The 16,924-nt window shown below is 41.8% G+C and overlaps 1 protein-coding gene across 1 annotated transcript in view; it reads left to right on the plus strand.

The window, feature by feature from the left end:
* The window catches only part of acvr2aa (activin A receptor type 2Aa), a 43,432-nt gene extending 26,842 nt beyond the window's left edge, over positions 1-16,590 (plus strand). The window contains exons 5-11 of the mRNA XM_029635286.2: positions 8,593-8,736; positions 10,293-10,436; positions 10,740-10,885; positions 11,119-11,233; positions 11,466-11,604; positions 12,522-12,652; positions 13,298-16,590. Coding sequence (XP_029491146.1) covers positions 8,593-8,736; positions 10,293-10,436; positions 10,740-10,885; positions 11,119-11,233; positions 11,466-11,604; positions 12,522-12,652; positions 13,298-13,492 — 1,014 coding nt within the window. The 3' untranslated portion in view covers positions 13,493-16,590. The remainder of the gene's footprint in view (positions 1-8,592; positions 8,737-10,292; positions 10,437-10,739; positions 10,886-11,118; positions 11,234-11,465; positions 11,605-12,521; positions 12,653-13,297) is intronic.
* The last annotated feature ends 334 nt before the right edge of the window (positions 16,591-16,924 follow it).

The raw sequence follows: 16,924 nt of genomic DNA on the forward strand, positions 1-16,924 counted from the left end.
GTGGTCTTGCAGAGTGTCTCAGGCTCGTGATGCGCGCTCCCGACAGAGTTAGCTCTTGTTCCAGTGCTTTTCTTCAGACATAGGAATTCTCCGGTTGGAACATTATTGATGTTTTATGTTAAAAACATCCTAAAGATTGATTCCATACATCGTTTGACTTATTTCTTTCGACCTGTAACGGAACTTTTCGAGTTTTTGTCTGGACGAAGTGCTCGCGCCTCATGAAGATGGATTACTGGTCTGAACACGCTAACAACAAGTGGCTATTTGGACATAAATTATGGACTTTATGGAACAAATTAGTCATTTATTGTCAAACTGGGATTCCTGGGAGTGCCTTCTGATGAAGATCATCAAAGGTAAGTGAATATTTATATCTTTATTTCTAACTTCTGTTGACTCCAAAATGGCGGATATCTCTCTGGCTGAATTGGGCTCTGAGCGCCGTTCTCAGATTATGCTTTTTCCGTAAAAAAAATGTGAAATCTGACACAGCGGTTGCATTCAGGAGAAGTCTATCTTTAATTCTGTGAATAACAATTGTATCTTTTATCAATGTTTATTATGAGTATTTCTGCAAAATCACCGGATGTTTTGGAATCAAAACATTACTGCACGTAACGTGCCAATGTAAACTGAGATTTTTGGATATAAATATGCACATTATCTAACAAAACATACATGTATTGTGTAACATGATGTCCTATGAGTGTCATCTGATGAAGATCATCAAAGGTTAGTGATTCATTTGATCTATATTTCTGCATTTTGTGACTCCTGTCTTTGGCTGGGAAAATGGCTGTGTTTTTTTGACTTGGCTATGACCTAACATAATCATATGTTGTGCTTTTGCTGTAAATCATTTTTGAAATTGGACACGATGGGTAGATTAACAAGATGTTTATCTTTCATTTGCTGTATTGGACTTGTTAACCTGTCTAGGACTGGGGTTCTGCAACAGCGGAAAGTGCAGGGCGTCAAATTCAAAACAACAAAAATCTCATAATTAAAATACCTCAACCATACAAGTATTTTATACCATTTTTAAAATAAAATTATCGTTAATCCAGCCACAATGTCACCACCAAGCCACAGAATGAACACAGCCATTTTTCCAGCCAAAGAGAGGAGTCACAAAAAGCAGAAATAGAGATAAAATGTATCACTAACCTTTGATGATCTTCATCAGATGACACTCATAGGACTTCATGTTACACAATACATGTATGTTTTGTTTGATAAAGTTCATATTTATATAAAAAAATCTGAGTTTACATTGGTGCGTTACGTTCAGTAGTTCTAAAACATGCGGTGATTGTGCAGAAAGCCACATCAATGTACAGAAATACTCATAATAAACATTGATAAAGATACAACTGTTATTTAGATAAACTTCTCCTTAATGCAACCACTGTGTCAGATTTTAAAAAACAAATCTGACTACAGCCTTTAGACAACAAAGCAGCCAAAAAGATACCCGTCATATTGGGTAGTCAACATTACTCAGAAATAGCATTTTAAATATTCACTTACCTTTGATGATCTTCATCAGAATGCACTCCCAGGAATCCCAGGTCCACCATAAATGTTTGATTTGTTCGATAATGTCCATCAGTTATGTCCAAATATCTTCTTTTGTTAGGGCGTTTGGTAAACTAATCCAAAAGAGTGTTCAGGTCGCGCCGAAAGTCGGACGAAAAGTTCAAAAAGTTACGTTATAGCCCGTAGAAACATGCCAAACTAAGTATGGAATCAATCTTTGTGATGTTTTTTAACATAAAACTTCATTAATGTTCCAACCGGACAATTACTTTGTCTGTACAAATGAAGTGGAACGTAGCTACCTTTCACGTGAGCCCGCCAGACCGAGGCTGTGGCACTCTGCCAGACCAATCACTCAAAGAGCCCTTATGAGCCCCTCCTTTAGAGTAAAATCCTCAAAACAGCTTCTAAATACTGTTGACATCTAGTGGAAGCCTTGGGAAGTGAAACATAACTAATATCACCCTGTATATTCAATGGGGGCTGAGTTGAAAAACTACAAACCTCAGATTTCCCACTTCCTGGTTGGATTCTTTCTCAGGTTTTTGCCTGCCATATGAGTTATGTTATACTCACAGACATCATTCACACAGTTTTAGAAACTTCAGAGTGTTTTCTATCCAATACTACTACTAATAATATGCATATATTAGCATCTGGGACAGAGTAGGAGTCAGTTCACTCTGGGCACGCTATTCATCCAAAAGTGAAAATGCTGCCCTCTATCCCAAAAAGGTTCATGTGTGAAAGTTACATATTTCTAACAAATATTTTTGAATTACGCACGCTGCTTTTTCAGCGGAATGTTGTCGAGGGGTTCCGCTAGCAGAACGCCTGCCCTGGAAAGGTTAAACTAATCATGTAAATATTAACTAGGAAGTCGGGTCACCACGGGAAAATGTTTAGCATTAGAGTTATAATTTCCCAAAATATAATTCTTCAGATATTTTAATATCTCATCAATTAGTCTTCCATTAATGATTATTAATTGCCTCATCGATTCTCATTACTGAACGTCACAAAACCTTGGATATCTGCATGAACCCTAGTTAAAATCATGAATCAAAGATATACAAATTGGCTTAATTATTTATTTACTAACTAACTAAATAAATAAATAATCACACAGAATTACATAACAAGCAAACAGTAGATATTGGTTACTAACAATGATAGAAAAGACCCTAGTGGGCTAAGCCGATATGACGGCTTGGTAGACAAAGGAAAGGGGTGGGGACTGAGAAAGAGTGGGAAAGACAAGATGGATTCACTACACATAGTGGATAATTATAATCATTGAAATGCTAATCCTTTGCACATGAATGGCCGCTCATTCGAGAATAATTGCAATGTATATATTTTCGCCCGTATGCCGTTGTTGTCTCTCTGTTGAAAACACTCGATCATCCTGTAGAGTTCATCAGAGTCTCTGGTTAACTTTCTCAGAAGTCACAATATCTTTCGTGGTTATAGGTGGTTAGAATGGATGCTTCAGAGTACCATTTGGAAATGTTATCATAGAATAGATGCTTTGGCGGTTGTCGGTATTCTCGTTCTAGACTTCTAGCTGCAGACTAGCAATTATACGTCTAAGATTTGCTCATATTCTGTAGTGATCGATAGTCTATGAGTTTAACCGTTTTCAGCCGTGTAGCCAAAACTACAGCTGTATGGTCTCTGTGGCCTATAGAATTGTAGCCATTCCAACGTGGGGACTCCTGTCCCGGCGTTCTCTGACTTGTTCTTTGGTAGAGTTGTAGTTTAAACCATTTCACACACCAACGTCACCTGGCATGTTTTGGTCTGGTGTGAATTTCGTCAGGATTGGATTTTATACACTTCAGAGAAAAGGGAGGTCCATGATGCCGACTTAATGTCTATGCTCACGTGGGTGTGGTTACTGACTAGGTTAACTTTGTATGAAAACCCATATTTTCTCATTTAGAAGGTTAACATCACATCTTTTCACAAATAGTTTCATGTTGATTCACATACGTTTCACAATATTTAGATGTAATCCTGACAACGGGGAAATGTATCCTTTAAGAGATACAGTTGTGTGTTTCCCGTCCTTCATGAGATCACCAAATGAAACACACTCGTCATGACTGTCCCTTAAGTGTCCACGGACCATTCCCACATTCTCAAAAAGTAGAAATATTGTTTAATTCCCCCACTTTGGTGATTAGGAGTTTTGAACTAAGAGAAGCTCTTTGTTCTGGTACACTCTCCCTCAATACTGCATGGCAGTTTCTACCAGGTATTTATGACCTGTCGTAAAGTCATAAAACTGTGGAGAGAGAGGGGGGGGCCTATGATCCTCCCCCCAGGGCAAGTCATGACACTCCTAAACCTAATTCTAACACAATTATACCCCCTAGAAAATAACATTTGACCTTGTAGGACTAACAAAATGTCCCCAGTTGATCACATTTTTGTTTGTTTACTATTCTTGTGGGGACATACACACACTGATTGGTCACTCCTTTGGTTTGCTGTTTGGCCAGGGCTCAACCTCCATTCCCGGAGTGCAATGTGATCCGAGAGGAAAAGAGCGGGATAGGAGAGGAGAGGAATGCTTGTTCATTATTCATCAGCCTTCTAAAGGCACCCTCTGAGTAAGCATGTCCTTCAGCGGAGAGGGAGAGGAGAGAGGGCGCAAGGGCTTTTAACCCTACTTAATGTCCTTCCAACACTTGCTTTCTCTCCACTACCAAGGTCTCACTGAAGTGACAGACAGACAAATCAAGCAGAGTGCACCTGTCTTGTCGTATTTCGCTTACTGCCACCTGGGACCTTTTAAGTCCTTGGTCAGCTTTATTTCACAGGCGTTACCATTGCTTGGAATTTTATTTTATACTCTTATTTATACTCTAGTCTTGACTCTCTGACATTCTCATGAGCTTTATGTCTTGTGCAGGCTCTTACGTGCTTGCACACACATACACATGCATCACTTGCTCGCTCACTCACACACTTACTGAGTCACACACACTCACTCGAATTCATTTACATGCTACAGTAGCATTTAGCTGCAGCAGTGCTGCCAGGGGTGTGTGTTTGTGCACATTTGCGTGCGCATGCTCGTGTGCTTGTGAGAACAGTGTGTGCTCGCTTGGCGGTGTGTCAGGGGAGGGAAGGGACCAGAAGCGTAATCACACTCTCTAACAGCCATTGCGAATTCTGGGGGAATTGTTGGCAGCCACTGAAATGCTTACCGTCAACTTGTCATTTTTATAGCATCCTGGGGCTGAACACTCTGTCATATGCACACATAGCTGGGCTTGAAAACCTGGAGTTAGCAGTAGCCTATCTCCTCACACACACGCTAAACCTAGTGCCATTGTGACACACACCATTAGTATGTATGATTTACCCCGTGAGTACTGTTACTCACTCACTTCACCCCTATTGCCTTAGCCGTGAGTACTGTTACTTACTCACTTCACCCCTATTGCCTTAGCCATGAGTACTGTTACTCATTCACTTCACCCCTATTGCCTTAGCCGTGAGTACTGTTACTCACTCACTTCACCCCTTTTGCCTTAGCCGTGAGTACTGTTACTCACTCACTTCACCCTTATTGCCTTAGCCGTGAGTACTGTCACTCACTCACTTCACCCCTATTGCCTTAGCCGTGAGTACTGTTACAAATCAAATCAAATTTATTTATATAGCCCTTCGTACATCAGCTGATATCTCAAAGTGCTGTACAGAAACCCAGCCTAAAACCCCAAACAGCAAGCAATGCAGGTGTAGAAGCACCTGGTGTGAGTTACTCACTCACTTCGCCATTATTGCCTTAGCCGTGAGTACTATTAGTCACTCACTTCACCCCTATTGCCTTAGCCATGAGTATTGTTAGTCACTCACTTCACCCCTATTGCCTTTAGCCAGTTGTGTGTGAATGGTGTAGGAATGAATTGGCTGGCGCTTCAATATGATGGTTTTGTAACGGGGTGTAAAGTAAAGAGAAATAGAAAGCTTTCTCAGGCAGACAGGAGGCCTAATGGACTCTCAGATGCTGTCGTGACTTGAAAACTTGGCTGCAGGTGAGCAGTGGAACTCACGGTTGACTGGTTACTCATTCCAGATGTTGCTTTGTAAAAATGGCCCACTCCTGTTGTTCGCCTCCACAGCTTCCAGTGAACTGAATTGAGGTCAGTTGAAGGCATGGTTGACTCCCAGGACAAACCATGGTGTCCCTGAACCTAGGTCAGGTCATAACAAGGAGAGGAGTGGTGTTATATCCTTGGTCCATAGGTTATCAGCTCAATTGTCATTTATTTTGCCACTCTCTGTGCATCCATGTCTCTCATGCTGGAAATGTTGTTTTCTTTCCTTAACTAGCACGCCTTTCATATTATGATAGAGGTAAGAGAAGTCTCTCTCATTCAGCAATTGGCTACAATCTGTTCACTGAGGACTGTTTATTGGTTGGATTTGTTTTTGCATCTCTTATGAATATGATTTATCATATCCCTCAAGCCTGAGCCTGCCACCTCCTCAAATAAACTATCCATTTCTATTTCAGTTGTAACGGCGCACTGTTTTACTTTCCTTAATGGTGTTTTATAGTGCACGGATATATGTTAAATCCACTGTCCTGCTTGGGATTCTGCAGCAGAGTCGAAGTGCATGGACCGATGCCTCAGTGGTTGGAACGCAAGAGACCGAGCATGCTATGAATGCAGCCAAAGAACGTGATGGTGAATTCATTGATATGGTGGCTAATATCAATGTGGGATGGAAGGGAGAGGTGGGAGAATGGTGGCTAAGAACACACACAAACACAAAGTTACAGGCTTCTTAAATGTAAAATAACCAAATAACCATTTTGAACAGAAGCAAACCACCACCTGCTGGTATGCTTTATAACTAAGTCAGTACAAGGATAACCATTATCAATATCTTGTAAACAACAGTATTGATTTGCCTGTTGAAGACAAAAGAATGACTCATAAAGATGATAAATGTTAGCCTCTCCGCCCTGTCCCAGCCTACAGGGACAACTGGACCATAAAATTGCATTGTTTTCATTTTTAGCAGTGCCTGTGCAATGATTGACACTTGAGAGAATGGAAATGTAAACATGACCTTGAACATTGTGAACGCAGCTGGAGGTGCAGGGTGTAGCTGGAGTTAGGCCTGAGCTGCATGCTTTAGGCCAAGCCTATACATCCTGCCCTATATGTTTCCCTCTTTCACTTGGTGTCCCTCCTCCTTCCTGTTCCACCTTTGCTGTCATGAATCAGTGTATTCTTTGTTCCCTTCCCGTTGTGGCTGTACACATACAGTAGCAATGTGCATGCAGGCCATTATGTGTACACCCCATGGGGAAAGACAACCATTCTGTATAGATATAGAGGTTCACTACTTTCCTTGCTGTTCAACTCAACCATTAGAGGACAAATAATGAACACAATATTATTATGTGACCTGCAGGCTGTAGATATTGTGGTACTTCAGGTCTGTGAGTGAGTTTTTTATTTTTTTATTTTACCTTTATTTATCTAGGCAAATCAGTTAAGAACAAATTCTTATTTTCAATGACGGCCTAGGAACAGTGGGTTAACTGCCTGTTCAGGAGCAGAACAGCTCGGGGGTTTGAACTTGCAACCTTCCGGTTACTAGTCCAACTCTCTAACCACTAGGCTACCCTGCTTTATAACTAAGCAGGGTAGCATGCTATGAATGCAGCCAAAGAACGTGATGGTGAATTAATTGATATGGTGGCTAATATCAATGTGGGATGGAAGGGAGAGGTGGGAGAATGGTGGCTAAGAACACACACAGACACAAAGTTACAGGCTTCTTAAATATAAAATAACCAAATAACCATTTTGAACAGAAGCAAACCACCACCTGCTGGTATGCTTTATAACTAAGTCAGTACAAGGATAACCATTATCAATATCTTGTAAACAACAGTAGGTAGCAGCAGAGATGTTCTGCTTTGATAAGAGGCCCAGAAACTCACCACCCCACACAGACAGTTTACACGGGAAACAGACCATCGCTTCTGCTGACAAATGTTTTTTAGCTGATGGAAAAGGTCACCATTGGCCTATAGGTCCTGGTCAGAATCATTCACACACACAGCCATATGACCACCCCACCTACACCTCCAGACATAAACCCATAGGTTCAACATACAATAGTCTGTAGACCTACACCACATTCTGTAGACACATAAAGGTCATGCTCAGTCAGTATTGCGACCAGAACACCCCGGACTGTCATCAACATCATAAGCCTGCCTTTGTAGATCTCTTCCTTGATGGAATCAAGGTAAAGGTCTCTCTTTAGTACTGTCTGGAGCTATGAAGGATATGTCTATAAAACATGATCTATGGGTAGCACAGACCAGAGCTGTATAGACATGAAAGGCCCAGACTAGTCCATGTGAACTCCTAGTTCCAGATCAGGAACTGTAGTCCCATTACTTTACCTCAAACTAGAAAATCAACCCACCTCTGTTATCTTTCAAAGGGGCTATTGACGCACCTGGACTGGTAGATCCTTTTTTACACTACTGAGCCAAACCGAGCCAGAAAGAACAATGTGAAAAGAAAATATCCTAACCAGCACGGTACGGTTTGACCCGGCCCTTTAGTGTGAATCAGGTACTAGATTCCTTGCAGACCGGGACTGTGCATCCCTGTTGAATAATTACGTGCTGCAGTAGTCAGTCAGTCAGAGTAGTCCGTCCCCTGCTACTCTACATTAAGTAGGTCAGGCCTCATCCAGTAGTCCAGAGAGGAGACAGAGGTTGGTGATTAAGTTTAACAAGCTCACCACTTCCCTAGCCCCCATAAGCCCCTTCTGTCAAAGCTTCATAGCGCCCAGCCCAGCAGCTGCTCTAAAGTTTCCCTTTTCTTTGACTTGAGGTTATGGCCCAACCATTGACCCTGCTACACTGCAGCCATTTTGTATCTTAGTTCTTTAGTCACTGTAGTTTGCCGACATGCAAAGTGTTGCACTTGATGCTTGGCCTCTGTGTAATAAACAGTGAGGTTGATGTGTCTTTTTCTCTCCTCTCCTTTGTAGGACCCAGGGCCCATGCCCCCTTCCCCCATCCTGGGTCAGAAGCCATTGCAGTTGATTGAGATCAAAGCCAGGGGGCGCTTCGGCTGCGTGTGGAAGGCTCAGCTACTCAATGATTATGTGGCTGTCAAAATCTTCCCCATTCAGGTACAGTACTGCTAGCCCTAACTAACCACCTGCAGCAGAATGCAGGGCTAGGGGAGGGTAGCTTTCCCTGCTTCTTTGGGAGAGAGAGGAGAGCGTCGTCTGCCTTAAAGTTCAAGGCCCTTACTAATCCTCCTGGGCTGACCAGCCCTTTAGCTTAGAGGCCAATCACTAAACCCACAGTGGCCTCGATTGACCACTAAGCACTAACTAACATAATGACAGAACATGCATACAGTAAGGTCCATAATTATTGACACCCTTTATAAAGATGAGCAAGAAAGACTATAAAATAAATCATCCAAATACTGAGCTATATTGTATACTAAGATTATTATTATTTTTTTTACATTATACTAATACAATTGCTCAGAGAAAAATATTTAGTTTAACAAGTAATGCAAAAAATATATATATTTTTAATGACAGGTCAAAAGAGCTCTATTTTCATCATCCATAGCACCAGTTGCAATCCAAGTGCCAATGCCGTTTAGCAAACTCCAGGCGGTACTATGGTCAGATGACTTGAAAATAGAGTTCTTTGACCACACACACCAGTGGTAGGTTTGGTGTCGAAAAACAGATGCATATACAGAAAAGAACCTCATACCTACTGTAAAATATGGTGGTGGATCTTTGATGTTATGGGGCTACTTCCACTGGTCCAGGAGACATTGTTAAGGTCAACGGCATCATGAACTTTACCAAGTACCAGAACATTTTATACCTGGTTACCTCTGCCAGGAGACTGAAACTTGGCTGCAAGTGGATCTTCCACCACGCCGATAACTCTTAAGCACACATCAAAATCCACCAAAGGTTAATTGACCACAAAATCAACTTTTTGCAATGGCTAGCTCAGTCTCTGGACTTGAACCCCATTGAAACCCTGTGGTTTGAATTGAAGAGGGTCATCCATAAGTGCAAACAAAGGATATCAAGGATCTTAAGATTCTGTATGGAGGAATGGTCTAAGATCACCCCAATGTGTTCTCCAATCTCATATTTTTTTTTAGAAAAAGCCTCAGTATCGTTATCCTCACAATGTGAGGGTGCTGGATAATTGAAAAACAGGGGTGCCAATCATGTTGACCCCTATCTGTTTTAGATCGTTTTTTTTATTACTTTTTAAACAAAATCTCTTTCTCTTAGCAATTGTATTAGGATAAAAGGATATAATTTTCAAAAATAATTGAGCATACAATATAGCTCGATATTTGAAATATTTATTTATACTGTCTTTTTTGGAAAGAAGTGGAGGGCACTGAACCAACTTGAGTCGAGGTGTAACTAAAAAATGCAATCATGATTGAAAAGGAAATGTCGCAGCACCCGCTAGTCTTTTTTGCTCATCTTTATCAAGGGGACCAATAATTTTCGACCTGACTGTATATTATACTGTTTTAACCAGTTAAATAAATGTTTTTTGGGCGTCTTTTGACAATTTGTTTACCCTACCAAATACTTTGCAATCTAATAATGGGGGGGGAGTCCAATACTCACTAGTTGTTATACATTTCACTTTGTAGTGAATCTGTGGCCTTGTTTGTCATCCTCAGGATAAGCAGTCATGGCACAATGAGTATGAAATCTACAACCTGAGCGGGATGAGGCATGAGAACCTTCTCCACTTCCTCGGAGCAGAGAAGAGGGGCACCAACATGGACATAGAGCTGTGGCTGATCACAGCCTACCACGAGAAGGTACAGCCCCCCCTGCTGGCCAAAGGACCACAGCACAAACACAAAGCACATTCAGCTGAACTCATTCAACGTTCTCATGCTAGAATTGAACAATTATCCCAATAAACATGAAGAAAATGATGTTTCTTCCTTAATTTTCAGAGAATACTTGAATGATTTTTTATCTATGTTGAATAAACATGCCCTCTAGTGGTTAGAAGTAGAACAATCAGCTGGCATTATGTCAGACTGTTGTGGCATGTTGAAGGTGAGGCACATTGCTAGGTGCTGTTATATTAACTGGCTGTATGCCTCCATTTCCAGGGCTCGTTGACAGACTATCTGAAGGCCAACGTGTTGTCATGGAACGAGCTGTGTCACATAGCCCAGACCATGGCCCGAGGCCTGGCTTACCTCCATGAAGACATTCCTGGTCTGAAGGATGGACACAAGCCTGCCATCGCCCATAGGTCAGCTCCCTGCTCTTCTATCTTCCCCAGTCACCTATCCTATCTATCCTCCATGTTCTTGTCTTCCAATAAACCTATTATATTATATTTGATTCTATCCACGTCCTTCCTCCATAAACAAAATATCTCTGCTCCCAGATATTATATAATATTATTGTAAGTGATGGGTAGCTTTCCTCACCCATGCTGTCTGTTGTCTCATTGGTGTGTTTCTGTTCTTCTGTGAGCCACAGGGACATCAAGAGTAAGAATATCCTTCTGAAGTCCAACCTGACGGCCTGCATCGCTGACTTTGGCCTGGCCCAGAGGTTTGAGGCTGGGAAATCAGCTGGGGACACGCACGGACAGGTGAGTGATGGGATGTAGGTTGTGGAGAGACTGTCTGATAGGTTCCATGATGTCAAAATGACTGGATCATTCTACATCATAGAATCCACTTGTCAATAGTTGTGCTTTGTATTGCCTGATGCCAAAATAGACACCGTATTCCACAATTGACTGTAAACTGTCCAAAACAAGCATGACCATTGATTTATATTGATATCGAACAAATCAGTGTGTGTTTGTCTATCATTTCCAGGTGGGCACCCGGAGGTACATGGCCCCTGAGGTCCTGGAGGGGGCGATCAACTTCCAGCGGGACTCATTCCTGAGGATAGACATGTATGCTCTGGGATTGGTGCTGTGGGAGCTGGCCGCACGCTGCAAGGCTGCCGACGGTAAGAGCACACTCCCTTGAAGGACTATACATTAGGGGTGACCAATCCTTCTCCTGGAGAGCACGATTCACTTCCAACCCTACTCTCAGGCGAGCTACCCTACCGCAGGATTTAGTTCTAACTTTACTCGGCACCTTGATTAGCTGAATCAGGTGTGCAAGTGTAGGGCTGGAGCAGAAGCCTGTATACCCAGGAGCTCTCCAGGAGGATTGTCCGCTAATGCCATAGTACTACCATAGTCCTGGACAAGGGCCACCACTGTCTAACCAGGGGCCAGTCGGTTGTTATGGATTGTGCCTGTCTGGTTCCATGGAACAGTAGTGACCTGGCAAAGCCTGGGTAGTTGTGTCGGTGTTCAGCATGTGGAACACTCTGTGGTTATCACTGGAGGTCAACTTGGAGTTAGAGCTTGGTCAGAGCAACTCACCGGCTCGGAGGGAGACCTCCACTGGTCAAGAGCTGTTATAGACTAGGTGGTTCGAGCCCTGAATGCTGATTGGCTGACAGCCGAGTTATATCAGACCGTATACCATGGGTATGACAAAACATGTATTTTTACCGCTGTAATTACGTTAGTAACCAGTTTATGATAGCAATAAGGCACCTTGAGGATTTGTGGTATATGGCCAAGGGCTGTATCCAGGCACTCTGCGTTGCGTCGTGCGTAAGAACAGCCCTTAGCCATGGTATATTGGCCATATACCACATCCCCTCGTGCCTTATTGCTTAATTAGACCACAGAAAGCATCAGCTCTGAATTCCTTATGAGAAACTCAGAGCACTGATTGAGTTGACCACTGATTTATGTTCTTTATTAGCTCAAAGAAACTATTGTTATATTGATTGCATTTTGTTTTGTGAATGGGTCACTGTGGTGTTGAGATGTGTGTGTAACATTGTGCTGTGTGTATGTTCAGGCCCAGTGGATGAGTACATGCTGCCGTTTGAGGAGGAGATTGGCCAGCACCCATCCCTGGAGGACATGCAGGAGGTAGTGGTCCACAAAAAGCTGAGGCCCACACTCAGGGAGTGCTGGCAGAAACACGCGGTGAGTAGATCATATACGCTATGTATCTTAATCTATAATGTGACTGAAGGGGCAGTACAGTGACTACCACAAACTACCAAAACCCATCATCATGGAACAGTAAGGACATAGAGTACAGAGAAGCACTGCTGAGCAGAAAAAAATAGCACAAATACTGAACAGCTTTTGACATTTACATTACAATGGGCTATTATAGCTCCATGTTAATTTCCCTGTATAAGCCTGTCTCTTCCTGCCATGGCCCAGGCCACTGCTTACCTCACCTGTTTATGTCTTGACTACGTTTAGCTAAGACGGTTTGTCTGAATCCCGACTGTCTGCAGAGCATCCTAACTCGAGCCCAACGCAGACACTTATTGATCGGAGAATGATACCGTCTTTGTGGCCTGATTTCTCTCCTCCCCAGTCTAGAAGATAGCGGCCATTTCTGAAATGTCTGCTGAGTAGCCTCCTTCTCACAGTTTCTGCACTATTAGTGTCTCCTATCGAATCTGTGCATCTGTAACAGTAGATTAGTTAAGCTAATAGTGTCTGGTCTCTGTCCACCATGCTGCCACACGGGCCTCGTTTGCTGTGTGTCATTGTGCCCTTGTGTCGCAGAGGATAAACGTGTGTGTGCTAATGTGTGTGCTCTGTCCCTCACAGGGTCTGACCATGCTGTGTGAGACAATCGAGGAGTGCTGGGACCACGAGGCGGAGGCGCGCCTGTCGGCGGGGTGCGTAGAGGAGCGAGTGGTGCAGATGCAGCGCCTCAACAACGTCACTGCGCCCGAGGAGATTGTCACAGTTGTCACCATGGTTACCAACGTGGACTACCCCCCTAAAGAGTCCAGCCTATGACTAGGCGTATGAGTTAACACAGGACAGGAGAACAGACCCCACAGAGACTCACCTCCCTGAGCAGAGGGTCAAGACTCGTTCCACATCCGTCGCTGTGATTGTACACAAGGTGGCGGCAAAAATCACTCAGTGGACCTAGGTTCATGGAGAACTATCCAGGTCTGAATTGGTTCCTATTGCATTTAGCTACAAGTGTGCCTAAAGACTTCCTCACGCCTGGGTCATTTTAAAATGGGAGGGCGTGATGGGAAAACAAACTAGCAATCATCTAGATCCCACACTGGACGCACCTTGACAATGGACAAAGTCATTTTAAAGTTGACCTTTTGGCTGATATTACAATTTTTTTGTAAAAGAAAGGAAAACATACTTCCTGGACTGACTTCAGTTTTTTCTCTAAGAAAAGGAGGAACAGGAGAGAAGAAGAATCCTGACACAAACACAGTTAATTTAATTTCAGTATAAAAAAGGGCAACTTGGTTTTTAAACACATTTGCTCTTTGTGTTTCTATGAATGACTATTGTAATGCCAATAAGAAACAGCTTCTGAATGTCTGTGTATCGCTGCTGTACATATATCAACAGAGAGAGAGAAAATAGCGTAATCAAGGTTATTTATCCGGACCTGCCTCACAGCATTTCTATAAAAATAACCATCAACCTCTTGAGTCTCTTAACAAGGTATACCTCAGTTTCACATCCTACAAATGATGTTTTCCTTCATAACACTAAAACCACTACAGGACATCGACATTCAGATGACATGTTTGGTATTGAAGCTTTTTCAAATGATGGAGTATGCCAACAAAAATGGCCATTCACAAATCAGTGTTTTTGCCTTGTTAAGTCCTTAGTTTGTGTATTTTATATGTTGCCCCAGCTATTCAAATGTGACTGTAAGCGTTGTTGTTTTACCAACATTTTTAGACCGTTTTAAACATGTTGAGAAGAAAATCCCTGAAAATATGAATACATTAGAGAAAAAATATTTAAAAAGCAATTCCCTTATTAGATTTGCGGTGTCCACAAAATATTTAAAACGCATGTTCCCCCCCCCCTTTTTTTTTTCTATGTAAAAGTGTGTGACACTTGTTCGGTGTTCGAAACCCTCTATTGATTTTAAAATGAAATGTCTACAAACCGCTGTAACGGTATTGCTCTTTCTCCCTGCCCTGGTTGTAGTATTTTCTGTTTGTAGTCTGCTATTTCCATAATATTTCAATACGTCTCAGGAAGCACACATTACTCTATGACCCCGTCCTCTCTGCTTTTAGGCGCTGACTGATACTCGTGCCATTATTTTGGAGACATCTTAGTCAAGGGGTACCTACATGAGGTCTTTACAGCTGGTGTGGTTTTCAGGTAGATGGCCATATAGAGGGGTTATTCAGATCATGTCAGGTGTTCTACATTACTAAAGTAGCCATCATGATCAAATCTATATGTGTTCCCCTTGAATCTTGTATTCCCCATCACTAACAGCATGTCCACCACTTTGGCTATGTGCTCCTTAGACAAGACATAAAAATATTAAAATGGCCAATTGCAGCTTTCAGATTCTAACCCGGAATATGTCCTGTTAGTAGTCCTATTGTACTCAAAACATTAGTGACTCAATTATATGCTTCTCTCCATCAGACATATTTTGTTATAGTCTACCACATAACATTCAGGGATATAGTAACACTACGCTTTTACTCAGTTAACTGTATGCAATCAAAGTTGGGGCTGACAGTGGCTTCTTGCCATGGCACCAACTTTCAATCTCTATGTAGCGTTTGTTTTTTAATCAATGAAATCAGCTGTTTTTTGTTTATTCTCTGACTATAAACCCGCACATCTTCTCTGGCAATAACTGTATGCCATCTCAATAGTACAATGATATGTAAGTTATGGATTTAAATTGGTCATTGCATCTGTAGGACTAAGCCTGTAGCTCGGAGGGTTTATTATTCTCTCACTCACTGACATCTATGCTACTCTTGCTATTCCTCTCTAACCTGAGCCACTGATTCAGGAGTGTAGATATGGGGAGCCAACAACAGAGCAATTTTCAAAAGCAGGGGAGACAGATTTGCAACTGCTGCCATTTTGGTATATACTTACTGTATTATCTGTAGCACTGATGCCAAGGAGGAAAGTCAAATCCAATCTTTATGTTTCCATATTCTCCATACTTAAAAAAAACACTGCTGCTGTGCAAATGCTCCATCTCACTAAACAGATGCTCTCCCTCTGGCCTCAGATGGTTTCTAGGTTTATTTTATGTCAAAAAAAAAAAAAATAGTACATTACTTGTTTCTATGACACCATTATGTTTCTAAGGAGGCACACATTACATTTAGCCTACATTATACCCCCTTAAAAGCCAAACCCCTCTGACATTAGTAGATGACTGGATGGAAAATGCACAGTATGTACATATGAATGTTGTTTTAGATTGTGATTTTAGCATGATGTTGTTTTATATGGTCTCAAGGCAAAAAATAAATAAAAAATCCTTTCTATTGTTAATAATATTCACCCAAAATATTTTTGTTGTTTATTTTATATGTAATTGTATTTTACAATGGTTTTATTAATTTATGTCAAGGCCCAGACAATGCTAACTTCTCTTTCAGAAGAAGTATTGTTATTATATATCTTTATGCTAGTAAAGACTCCCTGGATTGGCTCATAATTTACCTCAGACAGACATCCTAGCTGTCACTCAACGTTCCTACAACATTGATCAGTGTTGAAGGCGAGTTGTATGGTGCAACCATAGACTTGTATAATTAACAATGTTGTGGGAATATGACCTGAGATTTGATCAGCTATGGCGTTTTTATTTTCTATGTTACGGTGACATTACTTTGTCATCACACAATAGAAATTGTGTCACTGTTAACTGAGGTTTGTGTTATCTACCGATATTCTCACCATAAGCATAAATGGCCATCTTACAATCAAGATAAACATGCCATCTTTTCCTTTGTTTTGCAAGTATTTAACAAACAGTTTCAGGGCTTGGTTGGAAGTGATTGTTAAATATTGTACAGAATAAATTGTATGCTATTTCTCCCACTAAAATAAAGTATAGTGACTGCTCTGAACAATGTGTACTGTCTGTTTTTGAGGTTCTGAGTATGAAAACACAGGTGCACTTACTCCCGAGTGGCGCAGCTGTCGAAGGCACTGCATCTCAGTGCTAGAGGCGTCACTACAGACCCTGGTTCGAATCCAGGCTGTATCACAACCGGCCGTCATTGGGAGTCCCATAGGGCGGCGCACAATTGGCCCAGCGTCGTCCGGGTTAGGTTTGGCCAGGGTAGGCCGTCATTGTAAATAATAATGTGTTCTTAACTGGCTTACCTAGTTAAACAAAGGTTAAATAAAAATATATATATATACATTTTTTGTTGTTGTAATATTCCTAGGCAGACAGGTTGC

This window comes from Oncorhynchus nerka, linkage group LG3 (genome assembly GCF_034236695.1).
Source record: "Oncorhynchus nerka isolate Pitt River linkage group LG3, Oner_Uvic_2.0, whole genome shotgun sequence".
NCBI lineage: Eukaryota > Metazoa > Chordata > Actinopteri > Salmoniformes > Salmonidae > Oncorhynchus > Oncorhynchus nerka.